Source organism: Leishmania major, chromosome 12 (assembly GCF_000002725.2).
Source record: "Leishmania major strain Friedlin complete genome, chromosome 12".
NCBI classification, from domain to species: domain Eukaryota; phylum Euglenozoa; class Kinetoplastea; order Trypanosomatida; family Trypanosomatidae; genus Leishmania; species Leishmania major.
Genome location: NC_007253.2, coordinates 55328 through 81702, shown reverse-complemented (window position 1 = coordinate 81702; position 26375 = coordinate 55328). Strand labels below are relative to the sequence as shown.

Sequence of the window (26375 nt, the reverse complement as noted above, 5' to 3'; positions counted from 1 at the left end):
AGGAGGGCGTCGCAGGACGAGGGTACGGATAGCCGCCTGTCGGCGGAGGGAGGCCGCAACCTCGTCGTCTTATCGTGGTTATAGTCGTGCATAGACGTCGAAGAGAGAGACATGGAGAGGAGGGGTGGTCGTGAGGGGCACTGGAAGACACCCCGCAGCCGTTATCCACGACGCTCAAAGGGTAGCGCCGTCGTCTGCCATGGTGCTACGCAGCGCCGGCGGGCCAGTGCATCTCCTCCGCCTCCAGCGATGCCCACAAGGCGGAGGCTACGGCAGAGGTTAGCCGAGGCAGCAGCGTTGCCCTAGTCAAGGACAGCGAGGGCGTACGCGAGATTGGGGAGGCGACCTTGGCGTGGACGGAGCGCGCGCCGAGCAGCGCCGTTTCATTGCCAGACACAACGCACACCCCTTCGGCAAACGGCGAGCTGCTTGCAATGGCGTGGGCGTCGCTCGTCTCGGCGCCTGCACGGCAGATGCCATCGTCTTGGCAAAGAACGGCGTGTCCGCAGAGTCGGCGGGGCGTGTAAGACTGGCTCGCCGACACGACGTCGCCTGCCCCGCACGCTGTCGCATGGTCCTTGCGGTTCACTGCTGTCGTTGCAGAGAGCTGCCCAGCCACGCCGCCGGCTGGAGGCACCTTCAAGAGGAGGCGGTGCCTGCAGGGGGTGGCCCCATCGACGCTGCATTGATGAGGCGTAACGTCACGACTTTTCGACGATGGGGTGTCCTGCGCATCCGCGAAGAGGTGGCGATCTGCAGCCGCGGGTGGGGATGGCACGAACAGAGAAAGCGTCCGCCTCCCGCCTCTTGCGCCACCGCGGCCGGACACGAGTGCCGGTGCCCCCGACACCGCGTCGTCACCTCTTCCGTCGCTGCCCGCCACCAGAGAAGGATGGCTGCGCTTGCCATCATCTGCTTGGCGATTGCCAGAGGTGTCCCGCCGCACCTCGGCCGCGAAGGTGGCAAGGGAGCCTTCGGCGCTCTCTACGATGGACCAGATGCCGCTGTACAGGCACCTTGGCAGCTCGGTGTCCCGTAGCACTGCCGCGCGGAAGGCTGACCACCACGGATGCCACTGCGGTGCCACGGACTTCGACGCCGATGACGTGCCGCCGGCGCCTCGCCCTCTCCCGCCACCGCTGCCACTGCCCGCTTCGCCGCCTCGATGGGATGCAGCGGCCATGCGCACTTCACGCGTCACCAGCGTCGCTGCCAGACCCACCATCAGCAGCAACGACTGTGCTGGCTGCAGTAGAAGTGCCAGAGCGAATCCGTCCGCCTTCAGCAGCCGAGGGAGAGGCCGCGGCATCAGCAGCGACACGTCGAGCACAAAAGACGCCAGCTCCGTTGTTAACAGCACGACAGACGGCTGCTCCAGCAAATCATCGAGCAGACTGTGGCTGAGCACAAGACACGTGAGGGCGAGCGTCGCCGCCACGGTGCCGAGCGCTTCCCTTTCCGTCTGTGCACAGACCGGAAAGGCAGCCGCGCTCGTGGCGGCGGTGCCCTTGGCCAAATCACACCGGCCCCCTCCATCCTCGAATGCGGCAGCGCCAGTGGTGGAAGGGCACCCCTTACCGCCGACGCGCGCCTCCGCCGGTGCCACTGCTGCTGGCGTCGTGAAGGCAGACGCGGAGGATACAAAGAGTCCCTGCAGCCCCAGCACACGGCGGGCGATCAGGTACATGCCCTCGAGCGTGGTGCCAAGTGCGTCTCTGGCCAAGGTGAGGCGTCCGCTACCTCCGCCGGCACCACTGCTCAGCCCCGTCAGGGACGACACAGCAGATGACGCCGTACGTCTGGCAAACGCGGCGCCGCTACAGCCTAGCCTCTGGTGACTGCCAGTGCGCACCGTGAAGCCCATCCGACGCAGCGCCGCCGCCTCCTCACCGCGCGGATCGCCGTACAGCAGCACCAGCTCAGCAACGCCATTCTCAGAGACGTCACGGCACGCCTTATACAAGACTTTGTCTGCGCGCAGATGTGCTCGCATTGCGTGGTACAGCAGTGGGTGCTGATGCCGCACTGCCTGCTCCTCTGCAGACCTCGTCAACCCCCGGTTGAAGCTGCCCCGGGGCCGCTTGCCAGCTCCGACAGCTGCCGATGAGGACGCCAGCACGCCCGGCAGGGTTTTTGTGCGCGTCTCCGCGTGATGCGCTCCCTCTACGGTGCCTGCGCCGGCTCTAGCCCCAGAGTCAACCCTTGTTGCACTCGCGGCATGGTCCGTGGAGTTGTCCAGCGTGCTCTGAGCCGGTATTGGAAGCATCAGCAGCGTGCGCGCGACGTAAACGTCCATGCGCGGGCTGCCGGCCGTCTCGCTCAGCATGCACGGCCACCACCGTAGCGAGGGCTGCCGCTCCGGCTGATCGCTTCGGAGGCTGCCGTCAGTGGCAAGCTGGCTCGCCACGTCGGGCACACGAAGGATGGGAAGCAGGTGCTCTAGCGAGGCGAGGTAACGCTTCTCGAGCAGCGATTCGGATTCCGCACAGCGCACCGCAAAGCCCAGCCGGCGGTGCCCCGGTGAGCGCTCGGGATGGAAAGGGCGCGATGCCGCCTCCTGTGCACTTACACCCACAGGCTTTCGCTTCCACGCGTGCAGCACCGCCACACCAGCGCCGTGCTCTTCACCGCCGGGCTTGCTCGCCGGCTCGTGTGTGTCGCATTCGCAGAGCGGCTCCATCCCGAGATGCAGTCCGTGCGAGTCGACGACGCAGGGCACAAAGCTTCCCTGCGCGCGGGTGGGGGTGCGGGCCGCCGGCGGGTGGCCAGTCGACCCGCCGTCCGACGGCGCGCTTGGAGGCAGCCACACTCCAAAGACGGACCCTCGCCCGATCAAGTGGAAGGGAAGCAGCAGCGCTGGAGGCGGCATCCACAAACGTGCGGTGGAAGCTGCGCGAGCGGATGCCAACAAGGACGGTGCTGCCCACGCAGAGAAGGCGCGTGCCTGCGAGACCGGTAACCCGGCGGCTGCGCTGTGTAAAACTTCTTCCACGAGCGCACAGTTGACGATCGCCGGCAGCGACTTGGTGAAGGTGTCCTCTGCGTCCTGCGGAGCGATGCCCTGGCGAGCGAGGACGGCGCCAATGTGAGTGTTCTCTTCACGAAGAGCGGAGTGAACACCGTCGAGGTACGCCACCATCTTCAGCAGACAAGAGAGCCAGTAGTGACGTGCATCGCATATGCGGCGGTGACGGAGCGCCTGCTCGGGCGTGTCGGTGCACGAAGAGGGCCGTAAGCCGCTGAGTGCCGTCCTCCGGCGTGGCGCGCTGCGAGCACCGCCAACGGTAGCAAGAATAGCGCTGTTGTCGGAGAAAGCAGTCTTTTCGTCCTTCACTGTCGTTGGCACGTCTGCGGCTGTCCCGCGCGACTGGGGAGTGGGCACTTGCACGGACACGAGATCAAGCCACTCGTTCACAAGCGCCGTTGCCACCTTCTGAACCAGGGGCTCCTCCTCGCTTACGAGGGTGATGGTGGCGCGCAGCAGCAGCGCATGCTTTTGCGCAGCCGTCGCGTACGCCGCACTGAGGGCCCCATTGCCGCTGTCATGGGTGCTGCACCCTGTCGTACCCAAATCCTTCGAATTACCGTACCGCATCTCCTCATCCCTGCCCTCGGCGCCGTTGTCCACTGATCCGTCACGGCGGCGAGCGGAGACGCGGTGCTGCTCCTGCTGCTGCAGCACAGGTAACACCGCTGCCAGTGTACTGCCGAGGTGCTTGACGCCACCATCCCCGCTCTCCTTGTTCGACAGCTTAGGAAGCAGTGAGGAGGACGTCGCCCATTGCATCCGGGACGCACTGCATGGCGAGCGTGCCTCGCGAGCTGGATCTCCGTCGGGGCGGCGCCGCTTCTTGTGGCTATCATTCCTACTGGATGCGCCGCTGCGCTTCTCTCGCTCTGCCCCACGCTGCAGCTTTGTGCCTCGCTGCTTGCCGCCACGACCGCCTCCGTTCCGCCCGCCACACGACCCTCGGCCAGCCGCCGACCTCCGCACACGCACAATGCGACCCTCCGCCGCGTCACTTGTCTGATCGCCGACTGCCCGCTCGCTCTCTATGCTGCTGTGAGAGTCGTAGCCACCGCTTCCGCTGATGCGGCTGTTGCCGCTCGCGATACTGCGCTCGCTCTCACTAGAGTCGCCGCTGTCGCCTTCGGGGGACCACGACGCGCATGAAGAAGGCGCGGAGCTCGTCCTTGTCCTAGCCCCTTGCCACTCCGACTTCGCTGTGCGGCTGCTGCAGGGCACAGCGCACACCTCCTCCACTCTCAAGAAGTGCAGCACATGCAGCGCCCAGACACTCGCGGGGCACACGGCTGCCAGCTCCGCATGCGATTCAGCTGCTGCTGCTAGGGCGCGAACAGAGTGCGCGGCTGCCTCTGCTGCCGCCTTGCCGCCGCGCTTGCCGCGTCGCTTGACAGGGGTGCTGCGTGGCGCATCGGCAGTGGGCGTCTCCCAGTCCAGCAGCACGTTGCCACCTTGCTCACTTGCTGCTGCCGCTGCATTGCCAGCCTTTAAGAGAAGCACGTCACCACCCGAGGTAGAGGCAGTTTGTGCAAGCCGCCGCTGTTGCTCGGCCCGCGTGGCGATGTCGCGCCTCGCTCGATGAAGCGCTGTGTAGTTGGGGCACCAAAGACAACCCGCGTGCAGAAGCACGGTAAGAAACACGCTGTCATTGCCGATCACCCTCCGCCACACGGTGATGCACCGCCGCCAGCGCGCATAGCTCTCCGTGACGGCGGCTGGAGACGCGCATGAGAGATCAGGGCCGATCGAGGAAGTGCAGATGGCTGAGGGGCACGTGGCATTGGTGTGACGGCTGCCACTGCTGCCATCAGGGTAGAGGGCGGCACCGGATCTCTGCGTCGGCGCAGCTGAGGACGGCGCGCACGCATCTGACGGATGGACGGAGAGGAACTCATAGAGAGAAGGCAGCAGTCGTTCAAGGCTACCGCTGGCGCTCATGACGAGGATTGACAAGAGGGAGTGGGGAGGCGCTTCTATCGCGCCCCGCCACTCGACCGCGTAGCTCAGCAGAGCGTTGATATCGTTGACGTGCACTATTCCGTGCGTCTTGGGGCCACTGCTCGCATTTGAGGGTGCGCGCCTCGCCTTGGTGAACCACCACTTCTTCCCTCGTGGTGTCTGCTGTGCCGACGTGCGCGCGCGCGACGTGGTTGGACTACGTGTGAAGTCGACGAATGCGGAAGAAAAGGAGGAGGAGACGAGGCGAGGCGAGCTGCAGAGGTGCGAAGGGAAGGGAAAGGGGAAGCCGCGTGGGAGCGCGTGAGCGACTTCGCACCCACGCCCGTGCGCCGTATCGGAGCGACGCGATGGACGCATTCTTCGTTCCTGTTTGGACAGGAACCTTGGGTCGCGCGCTCAAGCGCACTGAGAAGACAGCCAGCGCGCACGTTCCTGCTTCTTTTCGAGAGCATAGAAGTAGCAAGTGTGTGTGGGAGACCAAGACGAGCAGTGCGCTCACCTTCTTCTCCCCGAAAGGCCGCCAGCACACCCGCAGTCCCCTTCCGCGTCCTCTTGTCGCCGCACCACACGCCCTTGGGACGGAAGAAGCGAGGCAAGGAAAGCCCTTCTCGGCCCCCGCCCAGCCGCCCCCTTTCGAGTCGGCAATCATCAGCGACTTGTGCGAAGGCGGCATGCGGACAGCAGCGGGGCAGCGGGCCGCGTCGGCGTTTTATGCGAAGACGTGCGGACGTGTGTAGCGTGAGGCCAGAGAGAAGTGTGGAGGAGGGAGGGGGTGGCTCATGGTGAGGGGCCTGTCGTGGGCACGAGTGGGCTGAATGGGAGGAGCGCGTAGGATAACGGAGGGTGATGCATGACCGGTGCGTCTGAGGAGGGCCGATGGCAGGGAGAAGAGGGATGCCGCAGATGCCGCGCCACGGGTGCCCCATGGTCGCTGAGAGGACGACGCGACGACGCTGCTTACGTCGCTGCTGTGAGCGTCGCCAGAACCATCACTGCGGCGACACGCCTGAGATTCCGCGCTCGATAGGCAGGAGGTAGCGAAAAGATGTCCGACCGTTTTCTGCAAACGTCTCCCGATGATGTCTCCGGCCTTCCCACTCCCCCCTCCCTCCCCCCCTCCCCCCCCCCACACACACATCTTCCTCCCGGCGCCTCGCTGAGGGGAGCCCCTCTGAGCTTCTCTGGCGTGGCTCTCGCGCTGCCGCGCACCTCCACCACACCACGGCCCCTGTCCATTTTTCCCACCTGGGCGGAAAGTGCCGCCGCTCGTGCTCAGTCGCAGGCGTTGTACAGGTACATCATCAGCGCATGCGCGCTTCCTTGGTTCATCTTGGCCACAAAGGCCGGATCCGCCACACGCAGAAAAAGGTTCTGCAGCTTCTCCTCCGCCAGCGAGCTCGGCACAGACGGATCGCCCGTCTTCACGGCCGCCGCATACTTGGCCCTCTGCGCCTGGATGAACGCCAGCTCGTTGCTGGCGCGGTCCGGGAACGTTTTCTCCGAGAAGGTCATGAAGCCAGCGGTGTACTCGTGTCCGGGGAAGATGAAGGTGACCTTGTCGAGAGCGTAGTCATTGCCTTTGTGGATGTGGTACACCTTCTCCATCGCGCGGCACATGTCCTTCTCGTCCCCCTCGAAGAAGGCGCCGATGCCGGCGATGAACATGGTGTCGCCGGTGAAGAGGGCCACACCGTCGTTGGGGTGTTGCGGGTGTTGCACCTTGTACAGCACGTGACCGCGAGTGTGGCACGGCGCATCGATCACTTCGACAGAGAGATTCCCAACCTGGACCCGGTCACCCTCGCGTACTGGCTTAGTGACGGCAGGGATGCCGTCGTTGGCACCGCCGACCACCATCACTGGCACCATGCTGTTCATGGCCTCTAGCTCTGCCTTGAGCTTCGCGTTGCCACCCGAGTGGTCCCAGTGCTTATGGGTGCTGAGGATGGTGCTGAAAGTGTATGTGACATCGGCGTTTCCCTGCTGCTTGAGGTGCTCCTCGATGTACGTTAAAATGGGCTTGTAGTCGGCATTCACATCCACGGCCGCGAGCGTGTGGGTGGTGTGGTCGTTGATGAGGTAGGAGAAGTTGTCCTTGAGCGTCGGCACCACCGTGACAGAGAAGGTGGAGCCGAACGTTTTTGTGCAGTAGTTGCGCATGATGCGAAGCAGTCCCTGGATGAGCCTGTGTGCGCGTGCGCGGGTGTCACGTGCAGTGCGTGTAGTGAGCGGGGGGGGGGTGCTGAGGAAAGGGCCCGTGTAGGCAGTGGAAATTAGCGAAGTGAAATAGCGAGATGGAGAGGAAGGGGGATGGAGGGGCTGCCGCCGATGAAGGGCGAGGAGCTCTCGAGGTCCAGGCGTGCACAAGCGCAAGCATATACCAGGGGGCCTGGCGTGGGCGGCGGGGCATGGGAGAAGCGGCTTCGCAGTCCCCCCCCCCTACGGCCGCCGCCGCCGCGCCGGTGTACGGTGCCTGTTGGCACGGCAAAGCAGATGCTGACGGACATGGCGGCAGTGCTTCTACGCCTATACACCGGCGGATGAGCTGGGAGTAGCTCTTGCACACGCGCCCCAAGCTTCCATGAGCGTTGCAGAAGGTACATTCGGCGCGCGCGTGCCGTGCCCACCACATCGGCTGAAAGCCACTTACACACACGAACACACACACACACACACATAGAGGGATAGACGCTCCGACAGGAATAGGCTTCACATCCGGTGCACAGACACAACGACGTCCACGACATGCGCCCTCTCCCCTGCCCCACTCAACGAGTTGGTGGTGGGGTGGGTGGGTGGGGAGTCGGCAAAACAGACGGATATACGAGAGAGGCGACCCTTGACACAGCCACCGCCACCCCCACGGCGGCGCTGCTGACACCGCGCACCGCGCTGCTGGTGGTGGTGATGACGGCGGTGGTAGACATGTAGAATGGAACACACACGCCCACGCAGGCTTCACGAGTAGAAGTCGTACGTCTCATCCCCAGTCTTCTTGATCACCGTCCGGTACGCATTTTCGATGTCGCGCGGCAGAATAACGTATCGATTCTTCCGCACCGCCAGCATACCCGCTTCCTGGCAGATGGACTGGATGTCGGCGCCGCTGAGCTTCTCCGGCCGAGTCACGTAGTCTTCGAGGTCCACTTCAGGCGACAGGTTCATCTTCGACGTGCATACCTGGAAGACGAGGCGCTTCTGGCGGCGGTCAGGGTACGGGAACTCGATCTTTCGGTCGAGGCGGCCAGGGCGCAGCAGCGCGGGGTCCAGCGTGTCCCAGCGGTTTGTGGCCATGATGACCTTGACGTTGGTTGTCTGGTCAAAGCCGTCCATCTGGGTAAGCAGCTCCACAAGCACACGCTGCACCTCACGATCGGCGCCGGTCTGAGCATCAAAACGTTTGGTCGCGATGGAGTCGACCTCGTCGATGAAGATGATCGATGGCGCGTTCTCGCGGGCGAGACGAAACACGTCGCGTACTTTGCGCGGGCCCTCGCCGAGGAACTTCTGCACAAACTCGCTGCCGACAACGCGGATGAAGGAGGCCTTCGTGTGCCGCGCCACGGCCTTCACCAGCATTGTCTTGCCGGTGCCGGGCGGGCCGTAGAGCAGCACACCACGCGGAGGGTCAATGCCAATCTGCTCGTACAGGCCCGCGTGTGTCAGTGGCAGCTCCACGGCCTCGCGAATCTCCTGCTTCTGCATGTCCAGACCACCCACGTCCGAGTACGTGACGTCGGGTCTGTCGCTCGAGTTGAGCAGCGTGATGGTCGCGTCCGTTTCACTCGGCAGCAGCTGCACGCAGGCGTTGCTGCTTTTGTGCAGGCCGACGCTGACGTTCGGCTTGAGATGCTCCTTGTTGAGGGTAGAAAGGATGCGCACAAAGTACTGTGAGCCGCTCGTGCCGCTCACGATACCGCGTACGCTGTCCACAACCTCGACGAAGTTGCCGAGGACGAGGGGCACCGCCTGGATGCGCTTCACCTCCTGCTTCGCCGCGCTCTCTTCCTTCATGAGCTGGTGCGTCTCGGTCCTGCAGATCATCGTCTTGAGCTGTATGTTCTTGATGTCTTTGCTGAGCTGCTCGTACTCCTCGAAGAGAGAGCGACTGTCATGCGCGTCCTTCTCCGCCTTCTTGGCGGCAAGAGCAGAGGCCTTCGTGGCCGACACGGATGCAACGCTGGAGGCGGCCATGGTGCTCGAGAGCGGATGTCGATGAGGGGGGGGGGATGGCAGGGCGCCACTGCTGCCGCTGGATTGATGCGAGGTGCTGACAACGACAGCGCTGGTGCACGCTGTCTGTCTTGCTCGCTCTCGCTGGTGGGAGGGGGGAGGGCCGAGAGGGGCGGGGGGTTGCGTACAGAGATAGATAGAAGAGGTGGAGAGCTGCACCTCACGAAGCAGGAAAGGGTGGAGGGGCGGGGGTGGGGCGAGGCAAGCAGGAGGTCCAACGAAGAACGACGCAAGCGCACTGGAACCGAAGCAAGCGACACCGTGGGCGTGCGCGTGGGTGTGCGAGTATGATGCGCGGTTCAACGGCGGCAAAGTTGGGATGCCGCGAGAGGGAGGAAGGGGGGAAGGAGTGCAACGCACACGCACAAAGAGAGAGAGAGAGAGAGAGCTGTTGGAGAGGCGATGATGGGGATCGGCGTCCGCGCATGACGCAAGTGCTGCGCCGGTCTTACAAGCGTTCCGCTTTCGAGACGAGGTGCCATGGAGAGGGTGGGTGCTGCCTGAACATGCCGTGCGCTCTCCCCGTCGATGCACGGGCTCCCCGGCGCCCTGTTGTGCAATTCCATCCCCAACCGAGATCGCTGAAGGAGCAAGCAGATGGAGTGAGCAGAAAAGCACGTACGCGAGGCGGCCGTCGTCGCGGTCGCTGCAGCAGCGGCACACGCTATCACCACCATCAACCACGCCGGCCATGCAAGGGCGCTGATGAAAGGAGGTGAACAACGCCCCCCCCCCCCAACCCCCACCTGCTGCGCCCCGCCCATACTTTGTTATGATTGCACCCCTTTCATTGCGCTTCGTGTTGAGGACCATCCTGGTACTATAGGAGCGCGCGCACACGCGCTGAGAATGCATGAGACATCAGCGCCGGTATGAGAAAGAGAGAGAGAGGCTTGATGATGTTTTCTTTTCGGGCTTGCACTGGCATCCGTGAAGACCAGGGGTCGCACTGCTGCAGCGGCCCACACAACCGCTCCCTCCCCCCAAACACGCACATGCGTACGCAGAACAGGGTGAAGCACCTCAAGCGATCGCATCACGCATGCAAAACACCGAGAGAAAGCGTCTGCGCAACGACGACGCGTGCGCACGCACGACAAAACACGAACGCAGCCGGGCACATACATACACACACACACACAGCGCGTCGATGCAGCACGCCAAAACATACGAGAGACTCTTCAAAACCACCGCCGAGCCACGGCGTTGAGCACAGGCACACACCCCTCCCCCACCCCTCAACGAAAAAGAGCGGTTCGCGACAGGGCGACCGCATCCCCCTTCCCCATCCGGGCACCACGGCGCGCACAGGCAACGACGCGACACGGGAGAGAGAGAGAGAGAGAGAGAAAGCCAAACGGCGACAACCATAAGAAGGAGGCTTGCGCGCACCTACACGGCGGCAGACGACTGCGTCTGGTCATACCAGCAGAAGAGACATACGGAGCAGAAATACGAGTGACGCTACACGGGTGGCGGACAGCGACGGCAGCGGGAGTGGAGGAGTGGTGGGGTGGTGCTCGGCGCGCATATTTCGGACTGGCAGGCCGCCCCCACTCCTGCATGAAGTGGGGGCGGATGGGCGACCAGTACGCAATCAAAAAAGTTGAAGGCGTGCGTCCGTGTATGCGCGCCTTTACTCATTTTCCTTCCTTGCCGCAGCATCGCTCCGATCGACACAGCCCGCCCGCCTCGGCCCACGGTGGGGAGGTATGTCTGCACATACAGACTCGCCCCTAAGTCACGTTGCGCGAGGCTTCCGCGTCGCCTAGCACATGGGCGCGCTCCCGCTTCCCTTCTTCACCGCTGCCTCGCGCCTCCACTGACGCAGCGCTGCCTTCTGATCATCGTCAGTGACCGGAGGCACCGGCGCGTCCTCCTGCTGTAGCTGCCGGATCATTTTCAGTGTCGCGGAGGCGACCGAAAGAGCCGCCTTGTCGGGGCTGCACGATCGAGTAGAAGAGAGGGACCGCTGCTGACTGGCTTCCGCAGAGATGCGCGCAGCGGCGGCCCTGGAGGGAGTCGCCTTCGCCGCTGCGTGCTGCTGCTGCTGTCGCGACCACGCCGACTCGGCAGATGACATACTCGTCTCCCTGCGGAGAGGACTACGCGGAGGGGCCGAAGATCCGAAAAGAGCGGAAGAGTGCAGACTAGGCAGTGTACCGCTAAGAGGAGTCACCAGACTGGCGATGACCGCCGTGGAAGCACCGTTGGCGCCTGTTGATGCTGTCCACCCCGACCGATGCTGCGTTGCATTCGGCAGCGTCGGGCTGCCGAATGCGAGTGGGCTGCGGCTATGGAAGCCGGCACTTCGACTAGCGTTGTAGCTCGACTGCAGACCGTTAGACGGCCAGCTGGCCGACTTGAAGGCTGCAGCTGCTTGCAGTGTAGCCAGGCTTTCCGCAGCGGCAGCCGGCCCGTTGAAGTGCACGCTCTCGTCCAGCACTGCGGGAGCAGAGTAGAGCGACACCAATGACGCACCGCGGTGACGGCGGTGAAGCTGCTGCTGTGGCGGCTGCGCCAGCCGCATTCGCTCCGCGGAGTTATAGCTCTCTTGAGCGACGGAGGCTTGTGCCTCGACCCCGGCGATCGCGGGAAGCGTGGGTGGGACAAGGATGCCACTTCCGCCAGGGCTGGCCGTCTCCCCTCCACTGTCCACGGCTTCATTGCTAGACGCATGTAACGGCGCTGCGCCTGCGTCGGAACCACTAGACAAGCTGCCGCTCTCCATGCGGGTCGGGCCGGGAGGGTCATGCGTGGCTAGCCTAAGAGTTGGTGCAGGAGTAGGTGGTGCGTCATGCTGGGCACGGACGTGCCGCGCACCACTAGCTTGCAGATCCGATGAGGACGTGCTGTGCCAGCTCCCATGAGCCTCAGGCTGCGGTGGAGGCGAGAGGGAAATACGCAGGTGGTCGCTGCTGTTTTGTGTGGTGTCATCGGCATCACGTGAGCTCGTTAGCCCATCCCAACCGCTGCTGTCGGGGCGCGTGTGCGGGGAGCGCAGCGGAGCCGTTTCCTTCGTCTCGATGCGGCGAATCGCCTCCGACACGCGATGACGCAGCACCGAAGACGCGTCGCCGGTGTCACCACCACGCCCGGAATGGGGGTCCAAGTCGGCAGCGTTGGTGCTTCCATCGGACTGGGCAGACAACAGAAGTGGGGGAGTCCATGACGCGACAGCAGCAGCAGCGGCCAGCTCCGCAATGCGCCTCCACGCTCGGTGTCCCGGGTGGACTTGGCGGTTTGTTCGTGTGGGAGTCGGCGGAGCGGTACTGCAGCGCGTCTGCGCTGAGTCGGCCTGCTCACATGCGGTGCTCTTCTCCGCCTCACCCGTCCCTTCGACAGCGCCACCAGCATTGGGAGCCGTGCGCTCTTCATCATCGGCGTGCCTGCGCGACGGCCTCGTTGACGTCCTGCCCGCATCGCCCCTGCTGCGTCGGTGGGCTGTGACGTGCGCGAGCGCACCCCCTTCAGCCGTCACCCCTACCTCGCCCTCCGCCCACTCACCCTCCTCTTCGTTGCCCAGCGCACCCTCAGCTCGAGCGAGACGACGCTGAAGCACTTCACATTGCTGGCAGGCTGTTCGCAGTGCCATCCACAGCTCCTCCTTCGTGGCATCCGAGTTCCGCAGCACTGCCTGGACAGTGGGAGGCACGGCTACGTGGGCAACGAGAGAAGACATAGTGATACACTCGATATCTCCGCCCCTCGATCGCGCCGCACCGTGGAAGTCGTTACTCTGGTAGCAACTCGGCCTCCGCTCCTTCGCCACATATTCGTGGCTGGCATCTCTCGGCTTGCTGTCGCTGCTACAGCCTCTGGAATGGTGAGAGTCACCCGCGTCGTCTGTACTTTCCGGTAGGCAACGGTGCTGCTCTGCACCCGGGACGGCGTGCAGCGCGTGAAGCATGCCGGGGATGGCAGTGGAGGAGAAGAACCTCACATTCGATGAGCTGCTTGCGCCCTCACCGACGTGCTGCGCCGACGCCTCGCGCCGAGAGACGTCGTCCGGCGGGGTGCAGCCAAAGGCCAGAGCAGAGGATGACCCTGCAAATCCGCTCACCGACAGCGTCGGCGCCTGCTTCGCAGTGACTTCCGTAAAGGTGCTGCAGCGGTTTGGCTCGGCGCTCGCGATGCGGCGATGAGGGATAGCGTCAGTGCCGCCGTCGCGTGCTGCCTTCCGTGCTCGAGGCACGGATGATGCCGCTGCGGTTGCCCTCGTCAACACTGAGCGGTCCTCTTCCTCCGCGGGCGCCACGACGGCTTCTATGCTTGCATCTGGTGCATCTTCGTGACCAACCCGAGTGCTGCTGCGCAGTGGCAGCGGCGCGCTGACTCTTCGCGTTGGGTCCCGCAGCAGCGTCGACGACACCGCCAAGGACGCCGCTGCATCAGCCCAGAAGAGGGAGTAGGCCCGATAAAAACGATGGCTAACGCTGGAGCCACTTCGGCCCTGGGCTGAGGAGCACGATGGTGTCAATGCGGAGGCGCCAGCGGCGGTCGAGTAAATGCTGTAGCCCAGCGGTCGCTTGAGCGGCTTTCCATTCACCTCCGGCTTCGCCATTGTGGCTGCTTGGGAGAAAGACGACGTGAGATCCGGTGCCGCCATACTGCTGCTGGCGTCGCATCTGGCGGCAGTTCTGGTGCTGCCGTCACCGCTAAAGAAGGAAGATAGATGGCGTCGCAGGAGCGACGATGTCAAGCCAATAATGTTGATCGAGGACGACAGCCGGGGCAGCAGGAGCGCATGATCGTGCGTGCCTGACACGATATGGCTTTCAACATCACCGCACTCAGCCTCACCGTCTCTGCTGACTACCTCCGAAGTTGCCGCGGATGTGCCGAGATCGACTGTCGCACCGCTGCCAGAGCGGAGTGATGAACAGGTTCGCACCCGCGACGTCCGCTCCGGCGCCATGCAGGTCTTTGCGACTTCGTCCTTCCTGTCGCCGTCGCTGCCTGAGGCAGGCGGGGTGTGGGACGGCGACTGTGTCAGCGGCATGGCAGACAGCAACAGACGGGCAGGACAATACCGTACGCACGTGATGGCGAACACGCACACACACAAGTGGGCCAAATCGATCAGAAGGGGGGGGGAGGCGGCAGAGGAGGTTCGCCCGAGGAGTGCGACACGCCGAGCTGCATGTAAACGTGTGGAGATGAAAACGATGCGCGTGCGTGTTGTCCCTCCCCTTCTGCACAGCGCAACACACACACACACACACACACACACACACACACAGGCGCTCACAACAACCACAAGAGAGCCGGCGTGGCGAGAGATGCGGGTATTGGTGCGCGAGGCAGTGCTGACGGCGCTTGGCGAATTCGCTCACTGGACAGAACGCCCAGTGAGCGAGCACCCCCCAAAAGGCGAACGGCACACGCCGACAGACAGACAGACAGACAGGCAGAGACAGATACAGATACAGAGAGAGAGAGAAGGGAGCGGGAGGAGATCGACCGCGACGCACCGCCACTCCCCCCTCCCCCGACACACTCCTGCGCAGAACGGACGCACAAGAGGCAGCGGCACACCGCGAAAGCGAACGGGAGGTGGGCAGAGCACGGAGCGACACACACACAAAAAACGAAACGAGAGGAAAGGTAGGCAAAATAGGATCGCAGGAGTCTGTGCACGGGAGATAAATGGGCGGTGATACACAATCAACGAGTGCGTCCAATGTGGAAGATGAGCAGGACGCGGAGAAGAGGTCAAAGGATGTAGGAGCTTGAGAGAACACAGAGGATGGCCACTCAGTAAAACGGCTAGAGATCACACACAAGCACACGCACACACCCACCCACAAACAGAGAGGGGGTTCGGGTTTTTTTTAGGAAGGGGGGGGGTGCTTGAAAAGGAGAGGTGTGCCTGATGTGGACGACTGCGTCTTCTGCACCGTATCAGGGCAACGCGGAAGACGAGGAAGATATACACGCACACACGCGCACACACACAAAGGGTGGGAAGAGAGCGAGAGCAGGCAGGGGTGGGGTGGTGCACCGAAGAGACGTACGTACGCCCCCACTGATCAACGGAGGAGGGTCAGGCGAGGCTGTGCGCGCGCGTACACACAGACACACACACAAGCGTGTGCAATGCCCTCCACTCTTAAAAGACGCGCGAAGAAGAGGTCGATGGGGAGAAGTCGAGAGCACAGCGAACGAGGGTTTCGACGCCGGCAAGAGAAACCCACGAGGTGAGGCGTGTATGAGCCGCGTGTGTATGGGTGGGCGCATCAATGACGTGTACGCAGAAGACGGAGCGCAGGCGCGGAGGACGAAACACGGAGTGCCGGAGCTGAATTTTGTGAGCTACGTGACGACAGGAAGCCCGCACGTCAGGAAGAAAGAAGCCGAAGTCGTGTACGTACGGCTGTCAGACTGTGTTTGCCTATGTCGGCGTGTAGGTCTCCAGTGCCCGTGAAGCGTCCCGCACTTCCTCACGGGAGAGAGAGAGAGAGGAGACTGACACTACCCGCTTGCGAACCTTTGGCCGGGCCAGCATGTGCATACGTGCGATGGCAAAGAGAAAACGAGGAAGGAAAAGCACGTGAGTGTTGGAGGCGGAGTGGGCGCGACGCAGAGGGCGCACACAGTCATCCGTCGGCAACGCGTGCGTGCGTGCGTGCGTGCCAAGCCACAGCAGCACCGCAAGACAGAGAAACAGAGAGAGGGAAGGACGAGCAGATATTGCTGCGGCTCACGCAGCGCGTGCATGCTACCGCGGAGCAAGCCCATAACTGCGCGCACGCACACCCACCGCCCACCACCGGCGTCTGTCGCGCGGGTGGTAGGGGGTGGCCAAGGTCACATGCCGGATGAGCTCCGGGACGATGTTGGCCGGCCTCAGGGCTGGGCCCTCGAAGACCCTGCACCCTGCCTGTGGGCCATGCTCCGCCCTGAGCCGCTTCCAGCTACGGCATCCTAGAATATGACTTGGAGGCTCTCCCTACTGGAGCCTGGAGGACTCGGCGCGGCCCTTCGGGTGTGTTCACGTCACGCTTCCCGCACCTGCGCCTGATCGGTTCGCAGGGTCAGATGGAGGAGATGCAATGCCGCATGCGTCGCACGCACGCGCTGTGCGGTCGACTTGTAACGCATCTCATCCCGCCTATCTCCGTCCATTACTCGTGCTCTGCTGACCAGGAGGGAGTGGGCGTGCCTGGATGGCTAGCATGCATGTGCCGCGGCAGGTGAGATGTTGCGATGGGCCTGTGGCAGCAGGGCGCATTCCGTCATCTTCTGAATCCGCACGCCCCTGGCAGGAGCGGGCGGCTGCGCATACTTGTCGAACCGTCGACACGATGTGTGGTGGGTTGGTACGGACGTCGTCACGACCGCAAGTCTCTTCGGCACAGCGCCAGCCCAGGCCTCTCCGTCGACACCGAAGAGCAGGGGGGGGGCCGGGACCTGTGGCACGACGGTTTAGGCGCCCCAGCATCATCGAGGGAGGGGTGGTGAGGACAGAGGACCCACGCAAGGAACGAGCCGCTCTCCAGTGGCGAGCATGGACGGTCACGCAGGAAGAGGACACGATAGCGAGAGAGAAAGGAGGCTGGGCGGGGCCTAGATGAGCAGTCAGGTGAAGAAGAGAGACGAGCGTTCCAAGCGGGGCACATTCGCATGTGCGGTTCTGGCCAGCAACAACACGACATGCTCTCGCGTGACCGTGAAGAGCCGGAAAAGTCGAAGAGAGAGCGGCACCGTAACGACACCCAAGGCACCAACCTGTATTTCGTGTATTAGCCTCGCGTGCGTGCCCCTCCCCCTCCCCCATCTCGCATCTGCCTGCTCGTCGGCATTTCATGCTCGATGTGCATCACTAAGAATCAGGCACACACAGAATACGTAAACGTTGCACGCCGGTGGTCGCCCCCTCCCCCGACCGCACCCGCATGCGCACGTGCGGCGCATCGGCGCGTGCGTGTGCGGCGTGGGCCATCTCCACTGCTAGCTGGGAGGCTCGTCCTGTTCGTCATCGGCGTCTGAGCCTGCGTCGCTGCCACTTGAGCTGCGTGCGGCCGTGCCGCCACGATGGCGGTGCTCCTGTGCGCTGTGACGGTTGAGATTGCCGCTGTAGCACTTGCTGCGGGGGACTTTGGCGTACTTGGCCGTGGACATTAGCCGACGCGGCCGGTGCGACACCGAAGGACGACCAAGGCTGCCGCTGCCGGTAAAGCATGCTGGTGTGTCCTTGCTCGCATCAGTGAGAGAGGCCTTGACGGCCGCTGCACGAGCTGCGTCGCCAACACCGGTCGCGCGAGACCACGATGACCGGTTGACAGTGGCTCTCCAAGCCGTGGCAGACGGCCCCTGATGTGGCACCGTCCCCACCGGCGTAGGTCGTGAGCGTGCTGCGCTGCTTGTAATGGAGGTGACGCCATGCCCATCTGTAGTTCGCGGCGCCTCGCTAAGAGCGGCGTCGTGCGCGACCTCATCCTTCAGCCGCGCGCTAAAGATCTGCAGCACTTCTCGGGCAAAGTGAACCGGCTTGGTGCTCGTACCACCGACGGAGGTGACGCCGGAGGCGCCTACGGAGGCATCGTTGGTCTCCCACACGCGCTGCAGCTTTGCCGCTGCCGACAGCGCAGCATCCGCCACGCGCCTACCCTTCGCCTCCTCATCCTCCAGCAGAAAGTCGCGCTCCGTCGCCCCTTCGGAGGCCACAGGCAACTTCTCGTACAGGATAATGTACGGCGTCTCCGAGACAGAGTAGACACCGCCGCCACGCCCGTGCAGGAGGTGGCGCATTGTGTCTGGCTCAACGGTCTGCACGTTGGTGTCGTTCAGCATCACCCAGTTCTTGTACAGGCGGTCGCCGCTCACGGACACAGCGGCGGCTGGCAGAACTGGCGGTGGAGAAGGCGCTGGCGACTGCACCGTCCCCGCTGTGCTTCTCGACAGGGAAGCGACAGCGGGCCTTCCCTGCGACTGTGGCCCTGCGCCCTCCACGTCAGCACACGCCGTCGGCTGCACAATTTCCGCGTAGGAGAAGTGACGCTCGGTTCCCAGGCAAGCCGTTAGGGCAGCCCCCTGACCCTTCACGTACGCGCGCATGGATGGCATGTCGGCAGCAGCACTGACATTGTGCTCGCCATCTTCGTCGTGGCTGCTTTCATTGACGTTCACGTGCGCCGGCACTGCTGCGAGGCGCCGCGTGAGGGCGAAGTAGTGGCCGCTGCTAGGTGTGGAGCCGCTGTGGATGATGATTGACTGCAGGCGGTACGCGACCCACACCGGAAGCGCTGCTGCCGCCGAGCGCGGTGCCGTCGGAGTTCGAGTGGAGGGGGCTCCGTGGCGTCCGTCGTCTTCACGCCGCGTGTTGGCGGCGCCATCCTCCTCGTTGGACATCGCGGTCTGTGCGTTGAACTCTTGCGAGTCGACCGGGGATGCTGCTCCGTCTTTCGGCTCTGTGATCTCGGGGTACACCGGGACGACGATGACTTCATTGAGGGGCACGCCATCGGTGACTTTTTCGTACGACTGCGTGACGCGCCGGTACGCGAAGCGGTTCAGCTGAACAGCGAGATAGTATGGGAGACCACCTCCGGCCGCCGTGTCGGTGAGAGAGTGCGACAGCGCCAAGCCCTGCTCCACGCACATCGACTCTCCATGTGGCGACGCTCGTTTATCCGCTGCGCACGGTGTGGGAGGCTCGCCTTCAAGGAGACTTTCCCACGCGGCCGAAGCGGCGCCGCCGCCAGAAGAGACGCGCGCTTCCTGCACGGCGCCGAAACATTCTACCGGCGCGCCTGCTGCTGCCGTATCGACCCCTACCTCAGCCTCCCCTTCGACCTTGGCGACAAGGCGTGTCGTGAGCTCTGTGTCGGTACGTCGGCCGCAGTGCTCGCAGTCGAGGGCGTTGCTGCCATGCAAGAGCTCTTTGTTGAGAGTCGGGTGCAGCACATGGAGCAGCAGGTGCTGCAGCGTCTTGGGCGCCTCGTCGGCCGCCACCGTCGAGGACGGCAGCGGTGTGGTGGAGTACGGCTCGGCTACACTGCTGGGCACGATGGGGCGCAGGGTCAGCGCTGTTTTGTTGCTGACGCTCTCTGCTGCCTCCTCTTCTGCGCGCTCCGCCGCTTCCAGCTCCGCAGTCGCATCTGCCGTGGTCGACGTGTTGGCTGGAAAGCCGGATGCTGGCGAGCTCGCGTAGGTGGTGGTCACGGCGGTGGCGCGGGCAAAGTGCTGCACCTCTACCTGGCTCACCAGCCGGTCAGCCGCGGCCACCGGTGCCCCAGGTGGCGTCGGCGCGCCGCCCCCCACGGACGCTGCCACGGAGGGGGCCGAGGTAGCGCGGAGTGGGATCGAGAGATCCCAGAAGGTGTCGGTGTGCAGACGCGTGTGCCGGCAGGTGACGCACTTCATCGTTGTCGCCGTTCGCCCGCTAAACCATCGCGCCACCACCGCCCCCCCGGGCTGGTTCGGCGCGTCCAGTTTGTCCATCAGTGCGTGCCAGAACTCCGAGGCGTCGTGCTGTCGATGGTCATCGAACGGCGGCGGCAGGTGTGGGGTGAGGTAGTCCGGCAACACCGGGAGGCGACTGTGTTGGTGCGACCCACGCCACTGCATCTCACCGAGAAGAAGCGCCATGACGAGGCGACATCCATACTTGGCAAAAAGAGCCGCCATCGCAGTGGCATCGGCTGCAGGAGCCCGGTGATCGGCGTGTGCCGAGTCGCAGAAGACGGCGTCCTGCAAACGTGCCATGAGATCGTCGCGGAACAGCGTAGCGCTGCCGAGAAGCTGTACAACGCTGTTGAGGAAGCACATGTTGCCATTGTTCCGCAGCCCCACGTAGCCCGGCACGCCGGAGAGCTGGGATAGTGCGGCCACGCTGGAACTCTGCGTCGGCGCCGCAGATGCCGATGACAACGGCGCTGCCAGAAGCCCGGCGAAGGCGGCGTTGGCGCCGCCGTTCACCCCGGCAGAGGCAAGTGAGGCGATCAGAGAGAGCGGGGCCGATGCACCTCTATCGATTGCAGTGCTGACGGCCCCCCCGCCACCGACGGCACTGCCGCCTGGAGAAAACGCGCTCGACTCCTTCATCCGACGCAGCGCTGAGTCGCGCGCCGCGATAGCGTACGGGCTTGCAACCACCGCTTGAAGCGCCGTCTTGTTGCTCGAGTTGACGCTCCACTGAAGGCCACGCGCATAGGTGCTGTGCAGTCGATCAGAGTGTAAGTCGCATCGGTCAATGTCGCCATTGTTGTACGACCACGCATCCGGCACATCGGCGTTGAGGAAGCCGCCCCACTCCAGCATCTGCTTCACCTTGAAGTGCAGAGAGTTGACGGGGTGCAGCGTGTACACTCTGTGGCGCAGCACGATAAAGCGCGCACACAGCCGATGCAGCTGCAGCAGCAGGCAGCGCTGATCCTCGCCGAGTATCACGCACGCTGCACTGTTGAATGCTTGCCGACTCTGCGCATCACCCGTTGTGAGGGACCAGGAGACTGCAAACTGGCTCAATGTGGTGGCGACGGCGGAGAACACCCTCCACACGCTCTGCGGCAAGTGGCCGGATGCATCAAATAGCTTATGGAAGCGCTCCGTCGTATAGGGGTGCGCGGGGGCCGCCGCGTTGGCGACAGGTTTCTTCATGGCGGAGGACGTCAGTGTGGCACTGGGAGTGCTGCTGTCTGCGTACGGGGCCACAGTGGTCGTCTGAGCGCCCTGCTCCTCCATCGCCACCGCCGCGACCTCCGAAGCCGAAGATGTCGATAGGAAGCCGGCGTTGGCGCTGTTCATGTTCGAGTGGCCTGCGCCACTGGCTGCCGAGGTTCTTGGCGTCGGCGTCGGCAAGGACGCACTTTCCACGGCAAAGAAGTCCAGGAGGGACACAAGAGAGTAGAGATTTGCCACGATGCGGCTAAGGTGACGACATGATCGCCCGAGCTGCGCGTGGCGCATGTCCTGCACCCGCTCATACTCATCCGTCCGATACGCTCTTGCTTTGCCGGCCGACCAGAGCGCGGCGGTCGCGAGCGCATGCATCTCCTTTGACCCGTGATCGACCATGCACATCACCTCAGCCGCTGCACGGTGCACCTCGTGGAGTGCGCTGTTCATCTCGGTGGTGAAGTGCAGATGGCGGCTAGACGTGGGCAAGCCCCCGGCGACGGCACTAGACGCGGGCGCCGGTGTCTGGACGGATTGCCCTGCCGCTGCGCCACTCGCACCGAGCGGGCCTGTGTCTGTGTCTGCGCTGTACATGGACGCCACACCGTGTCCAATGAATGCCATCAGCATACCCATGTAAAGCGGCACAGAGGCGCGGCTGGCCGTCTGCACGAGCGCGCGCCGAGCAACGCTGGGCTGCATGGAGGGATGTGCACGAGGGTGGTGATCGGGCGGGTGATGTGCTGCCTGCCCGGGCACTGGAGAGGCAACGTCCCTCGCGAGCGTCTGTGCAGCTTCATCTTGTTCGGCCACCTGCGTAGCCGCCTGCCCGGTCTCGAACGACGTGCGGGGATACAGCCACGGTGGCACCGGCTGCGATGGGTAAAACGGCTGGACGGACTCCTCGGCCTCTGCCGCATCCGTTGCCGGAGCTGCTTTCTCTGCGGCATCGAAAACGTGCATCGGCGGCGTCGACCAGCGACCGCGTCGCAGTACACCGCGCACCAGCGAAACGCCCAGCTGCGCCAGGTTCAGACGTGCGACTGTTGATCGCCATCGCTCGATAGAGTCGACTCGGTCAAGTATGAACTCGACCGGATCGTCCAGCGGCGGCACCGGGCCCTGCTGCACCACGGTGGTCTCGCTCTGCGCCTGCGCCTCTGCCGCTACAGCAGACGCGTGCTTCTGCTGTAGCTTGGCCATGCCCTCAATCACTCCGGTTCAAGAGGCGCTAACGTACCTGCGCGTGTGTGTGTGTGTGTGTACCAAATTCCGTGTGGTGTCCCTACGACCTGGCCTGCTTCGTACACCTTCTCTCCGCGTGCGCGTGTGTCTCCACCACCGTCACCCTCCGCGAAGACCGGCTGGTGTGCGGCGGAGTCACAAGACAGACAAGAAGACAACCTCTAACACAGTCCCCCACAACAGCCACCCAGGTGCATGAGCGCGCGCAGCAGCAACGGAAAAAGCATGTTGGAGACATGAGTGGAACGGAAGGCGAGGCAAAGCCGTGGGCATGGGCAGGCCGTTAGGAGTAGCTCATGGAGCGAAGAACATGGAGTCGCAGGAGGCGAGGGGGGGGGGGTGAAGCACGCTGCCGCAGGCGTGCCTTCCGACAACGCTCACGTAACTCCAGAGACGGGAACAGCTACAACCGTCGACAGCTGTGCATCCGATAGCGCGAGCCCAACTGGGTTTGTCTTTTCCTGCTTAACACGTGTATAGAGGGAGAGAGAGAGAGAAGACAATGAGCGGGGAGGAACGACAGCGACAACCTCAGCAGTGATGCCGCTGCATAGAGCCACACACACACGCACACACACACACGCACACACACACACGCACACACACACACACACACACACACACACACACACTCAGACGCCCGTATGCTGCACCTTTCGCGAACAGAGGTGCCGTACGGGACCTGCCTGGGCTGCTGCTATAGGTGGGCGGTGTCGCGCCATCACCCACAGCACTCCAACACCGCCTCCTTCCCCTACTCCGCAGGTCTTTCCGCCGTGCCGTTGACTTTGTGGTGGTGCGTTCCTGTCCGCAAAGGGCGCCGTAGCGCACACCGAAAACTCTGCGGTAGAGGCTCCAGCGAATGCGGAGGTGGGGGGAGGAGAAGGAAGAGGTGCGAGCTGGCGCGTAACGGTCCTCTCCTGCGTCCAACGCAGCACCGCCCCACTCTCTCGCGCTCCGCCTTTTCGCTGTTTGTCACACCGTGTCCAGCAGCGTTCGCGCTGACTTTGTTTTGAGATTTGTACTCGCCAGCCCCGCGACCTGCAGCTCCTTGAGCACGAGGAGCAGCTGCTCGTCAGACAGCTGGCAGATCATCTGCAGCTGCACAAGCGGCACTTGCTTCGCCGCTTCGGTCGGCGCGCGCAGGGCGTGTGCGGTGAGGAGGTACAGCACTCGAACAGCGTGTGGTACGAGAGGATGATAGAAGTTCCCTGCACTGAGTTGAGTGGGTGCAGAGGCGCCGGCGTCGTCATTGGTCCCCCGCAGCGCTGCAGAGGAGGGGTGTGCTCTTGGGTGGTCGTCACGCGTGCCCACGGCTTCGACGACACGCTGCCAGCGCGCGGGGAGCTCCTCCCGCCACACGCGCGCCGCCACCCCCTGCAGCTCCCACACCGACTCACCGAGCGGTAACAGCGCAAGCAACGTGCTGTGCTGCAGTTGCGGCGCAAGAGACATGCGGCGGATGGGCAGCGCGATCGAGTTCATCGGGTACGGCTGCACCTCACGCCGGCTGTCATGCCCCTTTCGTGAGGCGGCCCCCAGCTGCGCGACTCGCTCGTAGAAGAGGTTCAGCGGCGCAAACGGAAGGAGATGGCGCACTGCATGATGAACCTTCTCGTCCGTCGTGGCTCCACCACGCGGCAAACATGCGGCAGCCTCGTCAACGGCGCAGCTCTTCGCTGCGGCACTAGCACACCGGTCCGAGAGCCCGAGGAGGACGCGCACCACGCCGGGGATACGGCGCAGTCGACCCTCGCGTTGATGCACAAGCGCCTCGTAAAGCAGAAGGAACAGGGTTGCTTGCTCGATGACGAAGTCGTTGACAGACAGCGGCTGCGCGGCATCGCGCTCCTCAGCGAGAGCGAAGGCGGCGCACAGCAAGGCATCCAGGAGGTCCGTGGTGTCCTGCAGCATCGTGGAGGCCGGAAAAGGCGTTCCACCCCTCATCCACGACGGCGGAGGCGGCGCCTGACAAGCGGCGGTAACCCCGACAGAGGAGGAGGACAGCACGAAGGGGCAGAGGGCGGTGTGGAAGACGAGCAACACGTCCATCAAGGAGTGACGTGCAGTCCAGGTGGACTGCCAGTGCTGCAACACAGGTGGGCGAACAAGCACCGGAAACCGGCGCAGTGCCTCCATCAAGAAGACACACAGTGGTGCGTTGCTGGGGCGCAGGAAAAAACATGACGCGTGGCGGCGCAGTCCCTCCTCCCGTTGCTGAGCAGACATGGGCCCCGTAGGTCGAGGGCCACTTGCACTGGATGACGGCGCGTGCCCCGAAGCACTACCACCAGCAGGAACGCCCACCGAAGCAAATGCGCTCGCTGCCGAGCACCTGAGCGCCTCACCTCCCGTGCTCTGCTGCGCGCTTCGCATTGCCGCTGACAGGTCCAGAACACCCCACTGTGCCGCTAGGCGGCAGCCCCGTTCGAGCGGCGTCTCGGCCTGCTCGTGTTGCCGCTGTCGCAAGACGCTACCCAACCCACCAGGCGCGCCACTCGCACCGCTGCTGCAGCCGATCAGCGTTGTTCTCCACCCGTCACCTTTCCGTGCTCCTCGGCCAGCGTCCGCCGCGCCAGCTTCACCATGGCGCGCGGGGACGCCACTCGATGCGCCGTCCGACTGCAGGAACAGCTCAACCCAGTACCGGTGTCCCACTTCCTCTCGGAGCTGCTGCCTCAGCATCGAGCCGCCGTAACTGTCGTCTTCTGGGAGCAACAGCACCGCAGGCCGCGCCGCGCAGCACGTGGGAGCCAGCCGCACCTCGTATAATGTCGTGAGAGCTGCGAGGTCATGGAGCAGCAGGTATAGAGGGTCTTTCCCACGGCGGTGCCGGCGGCCTGTGCCCGACGATGACACCTGCGCAGCGCCGGTGGCGCCACCACGGGTGGAGAACGCCACACGGTTGTCTGTACAGCACCGCACTATTAAAAGCAGGCGCCGAAGACGCGTTTTGTGGTTGCGCCGCGCACCTCCATCTCCGCCCTCTCTCGGCTCATCGGCGTCCAGCAGAGCCCTCTCCTCGACCCCCTCGAACCAGCGACGCGCAGCAGCCATGCACGCGTGGCGCGCTGCCTCCGCCGCAGTGCTATAGCGACTGTCCAGCGACATGTCGATGGCCACAGACGAGGCTGCATTGGACCGAGCCCGCTTACGAGAGGCGGTCGTGTCGCCAGTGTCGCTGGGCGAGAAGGAAAAACGCCGTTGGGTGCGCCAGAGGTCCGCGTGACAGTGACCATCGCGAGAGAGGGCGGTGTCCCCAGAGCTACCTGCACCTTCCATCGTCCCCGGTGCCGCCAGACGCACGTGCGACTGCTGCTGCTGCTGCTGCTCGGTCGGCACGAGACTCACGGTGAACACCTGCTCGAATCCGTTGCTCTCGAAGAAGTCGAGCAGCACCGCGCGGCTTCCAGAGGTGGCGGCGGAGACGAGTGTGGTGCCTGCAATACCGAGCGGGATGAAGCGACCCCAGCGTGTAGCACCAAGAGGGTAACTAACCGTAGTCGGCCTTGCGACCCCACACGACAAGTCGGTCGCTGCTGTGGAAAATGTCTGTGCTGTCTGCTGAGCCGACGCGGAAGCCGCCGTTGCGACCACCCACGCATCCCCGCGCAAGAATGAGGCGACGTCGTCCATCTCAGTCGGCATGAACGTCGCCGAAACGCGGTGCAGCACCCCGTTGAGGTACCCGAGCACGTCGGACATCTTTTTTTTTTTCGCACACGGTGGCCACTAATCTGCAGCAAGGCAACAGGAGAGACAACAGAGAAGGGTCAGGCTTCCATGTCCAATGATGGCGGTCCCTGTGCGTGTGTGTGGGCGCGCGGCGTCTCTATGTCTTGCCAACGGCGCCGTTCGCTCTCTGTCTAAACCACTCAACGCGCGGCGCAGGTGCATCGAGCACACGCGAAGCACACGTTACCCGCCAGTGGAGGCACGGCGTGTGAGCCGAATAGGGGAAGGAAAAGGGTGCGGAGAAGAATGATGGACACGAGAGGTGCAAGGTGCTGTGCACATCAACGGCAGCGGCTCAGTCGACGCTGGGCAACAGAGAGAGGGGGGGGGGGTGCTCAGGGAGTAGCGCCGCACACGAGCGCAGAGACGTACAACTCGTCGTCTTCGTCATTGCTTCATCTTTTCGTGCACCAAGGAGCGGCTGCACACTGTGCGTCGCGCCGCGTGCCTCATCTCTTCACGTAGCACTTTCCTCTATCTCCACCCCCTTTCATCCAGCGCGTTATAATGTACATCGAACCTCCCACACGCACCAGTTTGTGGATCAAAACAGGGG

At 63.8% G+C, this 26375-nt stretch overlaps 6 protein-coding genes across 6 annotated transcripts; all 6 read right to left on the bottom strand.

Moving 5' to 3' along the window:
• Positions 1 to 205: 205 nt before the first annotated feature.
• Positions 206 to 3787, bottom strand: LMJF_12_0230 (conserved hypothetical protein; the record flags this gene model as incomplete). Its single annotated transcript, XM_001681576.1, has 1 exon — positions 206 to 3787. One exon carries the CDS (start codon positions 3785 to 3787, stop codon positions 206 to 208), a length of 3582 nt encoding a protein of 1193 aa, XP_001681628.1.
• A 2469-nt stretch (positions 3788 to 6256) lies between these two features.
• LMJF_12_0220 (putative hydroxyacylglutathione hydrolase) lies at positions 6257 to 7144 on the bottom strand (the record flags this gene model as incomplete). The annotated part of the gene is made up of 1 exon (XM_001681575.1): positions 6257 to 7144. The coding sequence occupies one exon, from the start codon at positions 7142 to 7144 to the stop codon at positions 6257 to 6259; it is 888 nt and encodes a 295-aa protein (XP_001681627.1).
• Positions 7145 to 7942: 798 nt separating this feature from the next.
• Positions 7943 to 9178, bottom strand: LMJF_12_0210 (putative proteasome regulatory ATPase subunittcc1l8.3; the record flags this gene model as incomplete). Its single annotated transcript, XM_001681574.1, has 1 exon — positions 7943 to 9178. The coding sequence occupies one exon, from the start codon at positions 9176 to 9178 to the stop codon at positions 7943 to 7945; it is 1236 nt and encodes a 411-aa protein (XP_001681626.1).
• A 1807-nt stretch (positions 9179 to 10985) lies between these two features.
• LMJF_12_0200 (hypothetical protein) lies at positions 10986 to 14219 on the bottom strand (the record flags this gene model as incomplete). Its single annotated transcript, XM_001681573.1, has 1 exon — positions 10986 to 14219. One exon carries the CDS (start codon positions 14217 to 14219, stop codon positions 10986 to 10988), a length of 3234 nt encoding a protein of 1077 aa, XP_001681625.1.
• Positions 14220 to 17170: 2951 nt separating this feature from the next.
• On the bottom strand, positions 17171 to 22042 carry LMJF_12_0190 (putative ubiquitin hydrolase; the record flags this gene model as incomplete). Its single annotated transcript, XM_001681572.1, has 1 exon — positions 17171 to 22042. The coding sequence occupies one exon, from the start codon at positions 22040 to 22042 to the stop codon at positions 17171 to 17173; it is 4872 nt and encodes a 1623-aa protein (XP_001681624.1).
• A 1017-nt stretch (positions 22043 to 23059) lies between these two features.
• Positions 23060 to 25789, bottom strand: LMJF_12_0180 (conserved hypothetical protein; the record flags this gene model as incomplete). Its single annotated transcript, XM_001681571.1, has 1 exon — positions 23060 to 25789. One exon carries the CDS (start codon positions 25787 to 25789, stop codon positions 23060 to 23062), a length of 2730 nt encoding a protein of 909 aa, XP_001681623.1.
• Positions 25790 to 26375: the final 586 nt, after the last annotated feature.